The 13,625-nt window shown below is 45.8% G+C and overlaps 1 protein-coding gene across 1 annotated transcript in view; it reads left to right on the forward strand.

Annotated features, from left to right (window-relative positions):
- Window positions 1-13,625, forward strand: part of ADGRE5 (adhesion G protein-coupled receptor E5) — a 29,059-nt gene that overhangs the window by 12,330 nt on the left and 3,104 nt on the right. The window contains exons 5-13 of the mRNA XM_044670481.1: window positions 589-723; window positions 4,076-4,207; window positions 9,270-9,407; window positions 10,467-10,510; window positions 10,618-10,686; window positions 11,027-11,204; window positions 11,290-11,397; window positions 12,396-12,622; window positions 13,044-13,223. Coding sequence (XP_044526416.1) covers window positions 589-723; window positions 4,076-4,207; window positions 9,270-9,407; window positions 10,467-10,510; window positions 10,618-10,686; window positions 11,027-11,204; window positions 11,290-11,397; window positions 12,396-12,622; window positions 13,044-13,223 — 1,211 coding nt within the window. The remainder of the gene's footprint in view (window positions 1-588; window positions 724-4,075; window positions 4,208-9,269; window positions 9,408-10,466; window positions 10,511-10,617; window positions 10,687-11,026; window positions 11,205-11,289; window positions 11,398-12,395; window positions 12,623-13,043; window positions 13,224-13,625) is intronic.

Below are 13,625 nucleotides of genomic sequence, written 5' to 3' on the forward strand. Positions count from 1 at the left end.
ACAGCTAGGAAGTATCTGAGGTCACATTTGAACCCAGGACTTCCCTTCACTAAGCCGGGCTCTCAATCCACCAAGCCACCTAGTTGCCCCCATGAAGCATTTACTATTGCTAAGCAACATGCTAAATGTTGGTGATACAAAGGGGGAAAAAAAGACAGTCTTCTATCCTCAAAAAACTCACATTTAAAATATGAGGGAAGTCTGGAGCTTTAAAGCCTTATGACCTCAGGTCATTTAATCTCTTTGGGCCCGAATTTCCTCACCTGTAACATCTGGGTGTTGACTAGATGAGTTCCAAGTTCCCTTCCGTCTCTAGAAGAGATGTCATAAAAGGGAGGTCTACTGCTTGGACCAATCTCACCCAAAGGAAATTCGTTTCCCTGGGATCATTGCTTCAGGAGGCTTGCACCAAGGAGCAAAGGAGAGACTTGAGGCAAGCTCTGGAGCTCCAAGGGCTTGAGGTGTTTCTGTCTCCTCTTCAGGAGCTAGATAGAGGCGAGAGATGCCAGGGGGTCTGGAGGCCCCAACCAGATCTCTATTGTGTCCAGTCTAGAGTTGTCTTTCACCTCCCCTCCTTTCCTCCTATAGATATTGATGAATGTCAGCTCAACAGCTCACACTGTGCACCCCATGGGATCTGTATCAACACCCATGGAAAGTATATGTGTACATGCAAGTCAGGTTTTGCCAAAAGCATCCAGGACGAGGCTAAAGCGTGCATAGGTAAGCCTCTGGGGGATGCAGCGGAATGACGCTCAGGGATCAATGAGAGAGCTACCAAGCATCAGGACCAAGGCAAGGAGCAGCTTGTATGGAGTAGAGGGGATGCTTCCTCCTCCCAGAAGTCAGAGCCAAGAGAGCCAGGGCAGGGCCACCCAAGGGGAATTTAGGCTGCTGCCCAGAGCCTGTGGTAGGGAGTCTGCTACACAGAACTAAACCAGGAACCTCTAAGCTGAGAGAGGAAGTTTGGACCCAAGCTCTGTAGGGAACAGAATGTGGGCAAAAACCGACCAGACACTCTGGAGCCTGTGGGCACAGAGGCAGCAGTGGTGACCCTGGGGACAGGACGTGACCATGAGCAAGTCACATAACCCTTTGGGGCCTTGGATGCTCTATTATAGAATACCCATCCCACCTCACAGGGGTGAGGAGGGCAGGGAGAAGGAAGAGCATAAACATTTATACAGGTGCAAAATATAATCTCATAACAACCCTGTGGGGTAGATGTTATTACTCCATTTTTCAGGTGAGAAAACTGAGACAAAGGGAGGTTAAGTGACTTGCTCAAGGTCACACAGCTAGTGTGAGGGAAAATTTGAATCCAGGTCTTCTGGCTAGCTGGGTGTAGTGAAGAAAGGCTTGTAAATCTCAAGGTACTACAGAAATGGGAAGTGTTATCTTTCCTGGCTGATCCCCTTTTGCCCTGGGGAGTCCACTCCATGTTCTTTCCTCAATAATTCCTCCGTACCTTTGACATAGAGCATTTGGACCTGATCTCCTTTAAATTAGCATTAAAGGATGGGCTTTTCATTCTGGAAGTTTGGATCCATTAAAAAGACTTTACCATTTTTTGGAGATGACCCATCTTGCTCTCCTCCTCCTATATAATTCTAAGCTCATTTCTTTGCCCACTTGGTCTATCTTTCCCAACTAGATATTGATATGCTGACAGATAAGCTCTATTGACTGTCTATTGAGCTTCAAGTCATAAGCTGGCAACCTTCTTCATCCATGTGATGTTTCCTATGTGGATGGTCAGACCAAATTGTTTGGAATGGTTATAGGTTAGGGAATTATAAAAATGAAACACACCAAAGTCTCTGCCCTCAATGAAAAAATGTGACATATACCTAAATATGATAAAAAGAGACTCTGATTGGGGCAAAAGAGAAGTCCAAGCAACAGCGTTCTACACATTTGAACAGGGAGAGAGATTCCTTTCAGCTGGGGGAGGAGTATGAGAATCAGGGAGGTTACAGTGGAATGTAAGCTCCTTGAGGACAGACTGTTTTGGTTTTGGTCCCTTTATATCCTTGTATGTGTCAGTGCTAGGCACCTAGAATGTATTCAGTTGCTGCTTGTTGAATTGTATTAAACTGAAGAGGATCCCAACAGGCTGTGTGCTCCAGGCAGGGGGCACAGCCTGGGTAAATGAGCTGAAGAAGTAGGGTTTCCCAACCACAGATCACAGCAGAATGATCTTCCTTCTCTCCAAAACCTTTATTCTTAAATCCTATAAATAAAAAAAATCATCCTGCCTTTTCCTGATCCTCCCAGTCCCAGCTACCGGGCTTCACCTTCCCCATCAGCCCAAGCTAGCCATAGAGGCTGAGGAGGGTGGAGTAACTAATTTAGAATGGATATATTTGTCGAGTTTAATATAAAACTAGGTGGCAAAGTGCATAGAGCATTAGCCCTGAAGTCAGGAAAACCCAAGTTCAAATCAAATTTCAGATACTTACTAGTTTTGTGGCCCTGGGCAAGTCACTTAATCCCGTTTGCCTCAGTTTTCTCATCTGTAGAATGACCTGGAAAAGGAAATGCCAAACTACTCCAGTATCTTTGCCAAGAAGACCCTATGGGGTCATGAAGAATTGGACACAACTGAAAATGACTAAACATTTAGGTGGTACAGTGGAAAAAGTGCTAGAGCTGAGTTCAAATCCAACCTCAGACCCTTACTAGCTATGTGACCTTGGACAAATCATTTAACCTCAGGTTCCTCAACTGTAAAATGAGGATAATAATAATGATGATAATGATAATAGTAATAGTAATAATAATAAATTAGCACCTACCTCCCAGAGTAATTGTAAGTATCAAATGAGATGTTTGTAAAGTGCCTAGCACAGTACCTGACACACAGTAGGTGTTAGCTATTATTAGAAGTCACTAAGCCCAATGGCATCTGAAAAGGAGGTTCACCTTCTCTCGGAGATGAGGAGTTCAGATCTAGCATAGTCTAGTTTTCTGCAAATGCAGGATGTAGAATAAATAAGTGGGGAGGGACATGGGGGACATTTTTTCTCCCTTATTCCTTCCCACTAATCACTCTATTACTCAGAAATATCTGCTTAGGATATTTCTTAAACTGAAAACAGACTGGTTAAGAATAAGTCTAGTCCCAGGGGTAGCTAGGTGGCTCAGTGTCCTCAGACACTTTCTAGCTGTGTGACCCTGGGCAAGTCACTTAACCCCCTGTTGCCCAGCCCTTACCAATCTTCTACCTTGGAACCAATCACAGAGTTTTGATTCTAAGATAGAAGGTGAGAGTTTATTTTTAAAAGAAGAAAAGGTCCAGCCCCGAGAGGAACTTAGAGGTCATGTAGTCCAACCCATGTATTTGACAAAAGAGGAAACACAAAGCCACAATACATTGATTTGTTTTCCTTGACTGTATATATTTGTTACAAAGCGAGGATGTGGGGTGGGGGTGGAGGAATGGGGGAGGGCATCCTTGGGAAGTAGCGGGATGTTTTGTTTTGTTTTGTTTTTAAAAAGAGTATCAAAAAAATGGAAAAACAAAGAACTTGTGACTTAGCCGAAGTAAGACTAAGATGGAGTAAGTAGCTGTTGGAGGATGTCACATTGTGTCTGAGAGTCTGGGTAGAACTGTGGAAACAGTATTAATACTAGTATTAGCATAGTCAGGGAACTGGGGTTCAAATCTGACCTCTGATACTTAATATCTTGGGCCAGTCACTTATCTCTCTGGGCCTCAGTTTCCTCATCTGTAACCTCTGAGTGTTGGACTACATGATCTCTAGGTTCCCTTCCAGCTCTGTGACTTTATAATAGAAAGTGGGAGGCTTGGGCGAGTCTCACCCAAAGAGAGGAACAGAAAGAAATGAGTTTCCCTAAGCTCATTGTCTCAGGAGTCCCAGGTCAGGGAGCGGCGGGTGTAGAAACTGGAGGGAGGGCTCTGGAGGCTCCCAGGCTTGGGATGTCTCTGTCCAGCCCAGTTCTAACAATAAGGCAGGGACAAGAGATGTTGGCATGTCCAGAGGTCCCACCCATGTTCCCTTCTGTGTCCATACTAAGATTGCCACTCACCGTCTCTCCCTTTCCTTTGCAGATAAGAACGAATGTTCGGACTCACCAAACATCTGTGAACCAAATGCAAACTGCGTTAATTCTCTTGGAAGCTATACGTGCCAATGCAAACCAGGCTTTGCCAGAAGCAGTGAGAACCAGTCCAAATGTAGAGGTATTTCTCTAGGGAACAGGAGGACCCACAACCCTTTGGGACTCCCGATGGGTCTATGAGAGGCCCCTTGGGTTAGCCATCCAAGAATCAGGGCCAAGACAAGAAGGCACTTGCATGAGGAAGAGGGTGATGCTTCCCCTAGAAATTAGGGCTCAGAAAACCAAGGCAGGAACACTTGGGCTGCTATCTAGAGCCTGTGGCAGGGTTAGAACCAGGAAACTCTTAATGGGGAGAATTTTGGAACAGAATATGGGCAATACCAATTAAAATGCCCAGGAGCCTTGGGAACCCTGGGAGCACTGAGGCAGACCAGTGTCAATTTAATAAGAAGAGCAGTTACCTTAAGAGTAAAACTCCTGAGGGGGTATTTAGGTAGTTAAGTGGATGGAGAGCCAGGCCTAGATATGAGAGGTCCTGGGTTCAAATCTGACCTCAGACATTTCCTGGCTATGTGACTCTGGGCAAATCACTTAACCTCCATTGCCTAGCCCTTACCACTCTTCTGCCTTGGAGCCAATACTTAATGTTAATTCTAAGATGGAAGGTGATGGTTAAAAAAATAAAAAAAAAGAATAGGACTCCTGTGTCTGATCTGATCTGGCAATGCCTACTTTGTGGCACGGGCTTGTCACTTACTGGCTCTGAGCCGCTTCTTTCTCGAGGCAGCTTATCTCTAGAACTCCCAGTCCGTCTCAGAAGGGTGTGGTAAATAAAGGCTCCGTAAACCTTAAGGTACTACCGGAATGGAAGCTGTTATTATCCTTCCTGTCCACCCACTGTGCCATCCCTTTCCTTCTTCACATGCCTGGACCAATTTTTTTCTTTCATATATTTATTTCCCTAATGACAGCTTTTCCTCCTATTCTCTGGAGCTTCTGATGGACTGCTTATACCACCTCTCTGTGGACTTCAATTAGGCTCTCTGTCTCACAATCACACTGTAACACCAGCGGAAGATTGGTATTGAAAATATTGGCTTTTATTTTCCAAGAGAAATTAGGGTTCGCTAGAGGACACTGGCATTTTCTGGAACAGCTATCTTCCCCTGTTTAATTGTGAGCCCAATTCACTTTCTGTCTCTACTGTCCTAAATATATATAATGGATGGGAAGACTCTATAGGTTATCCATCCAACTGTAGGTCATACATAACCTGGGCATTAGACATTCTTCATCTTCTTGATCTTTTCTATGTGAATCTTTTGAATAATCATAAATTGAGGAGATAGAAAGAGGGAAAATAACATAGTTACTGCCCTTAAGGAGCTTGCAGTCTACTAGGGAGGCAATAACATGCACACAAATAAGTAGAATACAAAATGGACTTCAATAGGGACACACAAGAGATCCCAAAATGGTGTATGGGCAGATTTGAACAGGAAGAGAGAAACCTCTCATTTAGGATAAAGAAGAAGGAATCAGGGAAGAGTTCTAGTAGAGTATAGTGTCCTTGAAGGCAAGAATATTTTGAGAGGTTTTCCCTTTGTATCTTCCTGGTCCATAAGTATTCAGAAGATTTGGAGTGACCATCCACCCAAGAAAGACCAAATAGGGGGCAACTGGGTGGCTCAATAGAGAGCCGGGCCTAGAGATGAGAGATCTTGGTTCGAATCTGGTCTCAGACACTTCCTAGCTGTGTGACCCTGGGCAAGTCACTTAAACCCCATTGCCTAGCCCTTACCACTCTTCTGCCTTGGAGCCAATACACAGTATTGACTCCAAGATGGAAGGTAAGGGAAAGGAAGAAAGAAAGAAAGAAAGAAGGAAAGAAAGAAAGAAAGAAAGAAAGAAAGAAAGAAAGAAAGAAAGACCAAGTATATAAAGAATGTATAGTTCTCAGATTATGGCATTCATTTAGGTGGGTGATTAATAGAGATTATCTATATCAGTGGTTCCCAAATTTTTTTGGCCTACCACCCCCTTTCCAGAAAAAAATATTACTTAGCCCCCTGGAAATTAATTTTTTTAAATTTTAATAGCAATTAATAGGAAAGATAAATGCACCTGTGGCCATCACCAATCTCCTGGATCGCTGCAGCACCCACAGGGGGCGGTGGCACCCATTTTGGGAATCACTGATCTATATCAACTATAAACTGGAAGTCAAATTGCAGAGGACAAATAGATCTAGATATGAAGAAAATGGAAGAGAGGTATTTGAAGCACTGAATGTAAATGGCTTTTTTGGGTGAGTTTGGCAAAGAAAGAGAAGAGAAATAGGAAGATAATAGGATTGATAGGTTGTCATAAGGATTTTTTTAAGGAGGGGAGAAATGTTGGCAAGTTTGTAGACATCAGAGAAAAACCAGGAGAGAGGCAGAGATTAAAGACTAATTAGAAATAGTAGATAATTATAGTGCTACAGATTGAAAGGGAAATCAGTGAGGGATCCAGATGTTCAAGGCTGGCCTTGAAGAGAACCACCTCTTCATGGGAGACTAGGCTGAAGGAAGATACTGCTCCTCACTCAGTTTCATCCTCAACTCCTCACCCCATACAGCCAATTGTTGCTAAATCTTGTTGCTACCCCTACTACATTTCTCTTACATATCTCCTTATCTTCTCTTAGACTGCCTGCACCCTACCTCATCACCTCTTACCTGGATTACTTCAGCAGCTTTGTAATTGGTCTTTCCCCATTCCAATCCATTCTCCACACACCTGGCAAAATGACTTGCTTAAAGCATATGTCTATGTCATCCCCCAGTAAACTCTAATGGCCCCTATCATCTCCAGGACCTAATATAAGGTTGTCTGGTATTTCAAGCTATTTGCACCTTGGCCCCTTTCTACCTTTCCAGTCTTTCTACACATTACTCCCCTCCATGAACTTTAAGATTCAACCATACTAGCCTATTTGCTGTTCCTTGGACCCAGTGCTCCAGCTCCTGTTTCCATGCCTTTTCCTTCTACCTGGAATGCCCTCCTTCCTTACTTCTTTCTCTTAGAATCTTTGGCTTCCTTCAAGATGAAACTCAAAAGCCACCTTCTCAGTGAAGCCTGTCCTGGTCCTACCAGCTGCTAGTTAATGGTTTCCCCTCGAAGGTAACTTTGATCAACTTCGTTTGTAGCCAGTATACCTCTATTACGTGCATGTGGTCATCCCCCATTTGATTGCAAGCTCCTTAAGGGGAGGAGCTGGTTTTGCTTTTTTTAATTTTTGTATCCCCAAGATTTGCACAGTATCTGGCCCAAAGCAATCATTTCAGGAATGCTTGCCACTTAGCAAGGTATGAGCAGCAAAACAACAAGGATAAAAAGGATAATAGAGTTGAACTGGTTCGCTAAAGGGTTGAGAGTAGGAAAGGGGGAAAATGTAGCCAGAATAGAGGTGATGGCCCAAGAAAGAAGAAGGATGGAAAGTTTGGCCCAGCTCATGATGCGGATAAAGAATAGGTTTAGCTCAGATTGCCAGTACTGGGAAGAGGACAGGAGATAAGTTGGATTACATAACTTAGGAAAATGTGTGGAAATGTATTACATAAACTGGTAAATAAATTTTTAAAAATAAAAATCAATTAAAAATAATAGGTTTAGGAGGGATACGGAGATATGGAATGATAGGAGATTCTAATCCAATTTCAGAGTTCTTGATCATGGAAATCTAATACTATTGATACTCGGGATCTAGATGTTCTCTCTTCTCAATTCCCTGCAACCTGGTTTCCAACATCATCACTCAATTGAAACTGCTTTCTCCAAAGTTACTCATGATCTCTTGTCAGATCTCCTGGCCTTTACTCAGTCTTTATCCTTCTTGAAGTCCTCCTCTCTGGATTTTGGGGACATTGTTGTCTCTTGGTTCCAACTACTTGTCTAACCACTCCTCCGTTTCCTAGACCTGATCTTTTTCCAGCCAATCGACATTTATTGAACCCTTGCTATATGCCAGGCACCATGCTAAGTGCTGAAGGTACAAAAAGGGACCAAAGGAGGACTCTGCCCTCAGGGAGCTTATAGTCTAATGGGGGAGACAACATGCAAACAAATATATGCAAATCAAGTTACAGGTAGGATAAATAGGAAATAATTAAGAGATGGAAGGCACTAGAATTAAGACGCTAGCATCACACCCTGACTTTAGGTGTGCCCCACAGCTCCTTTTTGAGTCCTCTTCTCTTCCCCCTCTAATGCTTTCTCACTTAGTTACCTCACCAGCTTCCTTGGGTTCAGTTGTCACCTCCATGCAGATGTGAATGTGTGGGGGTAATGGTAAGATCACTGATTTGTAACTGTTTGGACCATATAAGTCAGTGATGAGATTCTGAGTTGACTGAGGAACTGGAAAGTTAGGGTTCTCGAAGGAACTTCATCCTGAACAGGGATTATAATGGAGGGGCAAGACTTGCCTATGAGGCAGGGACTGAATGAATTAACTGAGAAAGGTGTCCCAGGTGTCATCAGATAAAGGCACCAGTATCTGGGTTAGGTGAAAATTTGTTAGATGGAAACTCAGATGAGGAGAGGTTGCTGAAGACTGAAGACAGCTGGAGACTTTGGAAGTAGGAAAATGGAAGCAAGAAGCGTTCTGAGGATGCCACAATTCAATGAAGGCACAATTGTGGTTCAGTGGGAAGAACTCCTCCGGCGTCAGAGAATTTGGGTTCAAATATCACCTTTTATGCTTAATACCCTTAACACCTGTGTAAACTTGGACAAGTCTCAATTTGTCTGGGTCTCGGTTTTTTCCCCCTGATGTCCAATGTCCAAAATAACATTTGGGTATTGAACTCAACGACCTCTAGGATCCCTTCTAGTCTATAATTCCATATAATAAATGTGAGTCTGCTAGTTGGGCCAATTTCATCCCAAGAGGAGAAAAGAAGGAAATCAGTTTCCCTCGGATCATTATCTCAGGAGACCCAGGCCAGGAAGTGCTATAAACACTGAAGAGAGAGATTTGTAGGTTCCAAGGGTTTGGGATATTTCTGTCCAGCCCAGTTCCCATCCTTCCCAGCAGCCAGCCAGCGGTAGAAGATGTCAGGGTTTCCAGAAGCCCTCCCCAGGTCTCTTTTGGGTCCAGATGGGGTTGCCCCTTATCCCCTTTCCCCTTCCTCTTATAGATGTGGATGAATGTCATCTCAACAGCTCACTCTGTGCACCCTATGGGGTCTGTATGAACACCCCACTTGGAAGCTATAGCTGTGAGTGCACACTGGGCTTTACCAAAAGCAGCAAGAACCAGTTCAAGGAGTGCATAGGTATGCCCTTGGGAACACATGGGCTCACGACATTGTGGGAAGCAGTGCAGGGCCTCCCTGAGGATGAACTGAGGCATTCAATGAGTCTATGAGAAACCCCTTGGCCAGCTCCTTAAGGAACCCAAGGGCCAAGGAAGGGAGAAGTTGTATAGGAAAGGGTGATGTCAGAACCAAGTCAGAACCAAGGGAGCCAGTGGCAGCCACTGATTTGAGGTTTCTTTTGTAAGGGGAAGCTTAGCAGGAGAGAGGTCCTGGTTCCTGTTTTTAAAAGTGGAAGCTTCTGGGAGTAGGGGAATGGGGAGAGAGATATTGGCTGCAGTTATCTAAGGCCACGAGGAGTGAAAGGAACGGGGACCCAGGAGATCCAGTCTCTAATAGCTGCTCTGCACAGAGGCCAAATGCTGGAAGGAAAAAACTGGACCTGGGAATCAAGGTCCAGGCCCTTCCCCCTTACTAGCTAAGTGACCCTTTCAGCCAAGGTTAGCTTTAGATTGGGCAAGCTAAGATGGGAGCAGGAAGGAGGTGTCACTAAAAAAGGCTAGATGTGAAAAATACCCAGCAGAATGTGTTATTTTTGTTGATGCTTTACTATTATTTCTGTAAACCCTTACTTTCTGTCTTGTTCAGTCACATCCACTTTGTGACTCCATTTGGGATTTTCTTGGCTAGAGTAGGTTTTCTATTTCCTTTTCCAGCTTATTTGACAGATGAGGAAATGGAGGCAAACAGGGTGAAATGACTTGCCCAAAGTCACCTGGCTAGTGTCTGAGGCCAGATTTGAACTCATGAAGTTGAGTCTTCCTGAATCACCAGGCTTTTGCCCTATAGCCAAAGTAGAGCTCTCTTCAGCTAGAGCCCATGACTGGGAAGCAGAGGGGAAAGGGTTCTGGACTTGGGAGTCAGGGATCCTGGTACCCGATCTCAGCTTTGCCATCTAGTAGTGGTGACACCTCCCCACCTTCCTCAGCTATAAAATGAATTTGGGTGGAATTCTCTCTAAAGTTCCCATGTTTCCATGCTTCCCTCCTAATGGGCCTGCCTTCCCTTTTTCCCTCACAGAGATCTCCTTCCCCTCTTGGACACCACCCACTGGAGTGAGTGAGGTGAGTGGTCACTTAAAAGGAATCTGAGACCCTCCAGGATCCCCTTCCTCTTGCCCTGCCATCCCTCCAGGACCCCTAATTCCCGCCCCTATTCTTCCTCCCTCCAGAAATTCCTCGACAAAATGGCATCGATGGAGAAAAAGTTCAAAACTGCTTCTGCCAAGCAATCCATAGAGGTAAGACCCTGGATCCCGGGAAAGGGGAAACGTGGGAACTGTCCTGCCCCAAAGTGATGGTATAACAGAGGGTCTATCTCTGCCTATTGCTGACCTGTCCAACAGTGGGTTCTGTAGCCAGAAAAAAATGAGAGGGATGAGGAAGGGAAGAAGAGGGGCAAATTGTCCTTTGGGGGTGAATTTCATTGCTGCCAGGATCTGCCTGGGATTGGATAATCAAGAGAGTTAGAGGGGGTCCCTCTGGCAGTGTCAAGTTGGCTCTATTGTGGCGAGTGAGGGGCCCCAGAAAGCTAACAGCTTGGATCTCCTCTCTTTGCCCTTCCCTCTATCCCAATCCCAGTGGTTCGTGAAGGACATTGAAGAACTTCTAAATATGTCCAGAGACTATGAGCATCTGCCCTTAGAGGTTCGGCTTCAAGTGGCCACACACCTGCTCTCTAGCCTTGAAGAAATCCTTCTAGGCCTTGCTGACTCCATGCCCAATGGGCCCCTGGTCTCTCCTACCCCAGGAGGCACAGGTGAGCAAAACCCCCCAGCTCCCCACCTCTGTCTCCAGCTTCCCCAGGCCCCACATTCACTGCTGCCTTCCTCCTCCGTCCTCAGAGCTGTCCATGAACATTCAGGAGAATCCAAGTGGGATCGTCGAGGTGGGCAGGAGCCACACGAGGATGAAGCTGGACTGGAATTTGGCTTGGAAGCAAGATGGCCCAAGTAATGGGGGGCAGGACAGAGGCACCGGGCAGGCTGGGAAAGAGGCAACCCCACAGGCAAGGATAGGCTGAGACCAGTGGTAGAAACAGTGGGGCTTGCCCCAGCCGAGGGGGCAAAGGAGGAGGAGATCTGGGCTTAGTTGAGCAGGTGTGCATTCATTTATTCGATGGTGATTAAGTACCTACAGGGAACCTGGCAGGGAACTGGGGCTATGTAAGGGGCTACATAAGGAGCTACATAAGACATGGGTTTGCCTTCATGGAGTAGGAAGAGAAAACAGGGATCCAGATTGCCCTGCTATATGGCAGTGCATTAAAGAAATGCAAAACTAAATGCTAAGTGAAGTCAGAGCAAAAAAAAAGATTCTTATGGACCTGAAGACATCAGGGAAAGGCTTCCTGGTGGAGGTGGCATAAAGGAGGGTTAGGAGGTGGGGAAGAGAGGGAGTGCATTCCAGGCATAGGAAAAATGTGGGGGGAAAAGCACAGATCAGGCAGTTAGGTGACCCAGGGGATAGAGAGCCAGCCCCGCAGATAGATCCTGGGTCCAAATCTGGTCTCAGATACTTCCTAGCTGTGTGACCCTGGGCAAGTCATTTAACCTCCACTGCCCAGGCCTTACCACTCTTCTGCCTTGGAACCAATTACACAGTATTGATTTTAATACAGAAGGTACCCGTTTTTAAAAAATAATAAATTTTTCTAAAAGAAAAGAAAAACAGAGAGGTGGGCCAGCTCTGAGGTAGCTGAGGACAGAGAATCTTTGGGTTTGTATGGAGTGCAACAATATAAGAAAATGATAGAAAAGTAGGTGGCAGCATCCTCCATTGGAATGTCTTGAAGGTCAAGCAGGAGTTTGAATTTGTCCCTGGGAGGGGAGAGAGGGAAGGAAGGCTTTCTGGAAGAGGTGGCATTGCAACTAGACTTTCAAGGACTAGGGGATCAGGGTGGAAGAGGAAGAGGGCTAAATCAGGTCTTGCTTCTGTATTTCCCCACCAGAGAAGGCTGTCGTCGGCCTGTTCTCCACCAAGAAGTTAGAGACCCTGTTGGCTGACGCCCCCCTCACCCTGGATCCTGAAAAGCAGAGGGCCCTTCGGCAAGAGAATGAGGACGCTCAGGTTGGAGGGGGCATTCCGGTTCTGCTCTCTGCCGTCAGCACGGCCTTCCTGAGCAACAAGGACACCAAAAATCTCAGCTCCCCCGTCACCTTCGCCTTCTCCCACGAAGTGAGTGCCCCCTGGATGTTGTAGATGGGGGAACTGGCAAGTCCATCCAGTCATGGGAGAATCAGTCCAAAGACCATGGGATGTTTGACCCAGAGAAGAACAAGATAGCTAGCCATTGCTGTCTTCCAATGGAAGGGATTTGATTTAATCCACTTGACCTCAGAAGGTACACTAGGAGCAATGAAGGAGTGGTTGAGAGGCAGGTTTCGGCTGGAAGTAGGGAAAAGCTGGCCAACTATTGTCCAAAAGGGGAATGAGGCTCCCTCCATCGCTTTAACTCTTCCAACTAAGGTTCTGTCATCCTACTGCAGTTCAGGAACTTGGGCGTAGCCTCCTGTTCCCTACTAGGAAGAAGCGGCCAGGAGGCAGAGCCCTGCTTCTTGCCCAGGGTTCCATGGGACTCTCTTCCGTGTGTCCACAGGTTAAACCCACTGGGCCAAGGAAGGAAGTGATCTGTGCCTTCTGGGAACACGACAATGACGGAAGTGGTCATTGGGCAACGACTGGCTGTGAGAAACTGGGAAGCCAGGGGAACAGTACCACCTGCCGTTGTACCCACCTCAGCAGCTTTGCCATCCTCATGGCCCAATACGATGTAGAGGTGAGGGGGGAAGATCAGAGGGAGAAAGGATGGAGTCAGTAGTGGGTGGAATGAGACCAGAAGAAGGGGTGAGTGGTCAAGGAGGGTAAGGATGGAGTCAAGGGAAAAGAGATTCGGTCAGGAAGGTCCAGAGAGGCGTTCAGTGTAATTGGGGAGGGGAGGGGAGTATAAATGATTTTTTTTTAAAGAAAGGAGTAGAGGGCAAAGAAGGATAGGGGTGGGACAACGAGGTGGTCCAGGGAATAGAACCAGGCATGGAGCGGGGAGGTCCTGGGTTCAAATGTAAGCTCAGATACATCCTCGCTGGCAAGTCACTTCAGTTCAATTGCCCAGCCCTTATGCCTAGGAATTGATATCCATTCTAAGACAAAAGGAAAGATTTACTTAAAAAAAAAAATGGGG

This window comes from Gracilinanus agilis, chromosome 1 (genome assembly GCF_016433145.1).
Source record: "Gracilinanus agilis isolate LMUSP501 chromosome 1, AgileGrace, whole genome shotgun sequence".
NCBI lineage: Eukaryota > Metazoa > Chordata > Mammalia > Didelphimorphia > Didelphidae > Gracilinanus > Gracilinanus agilis.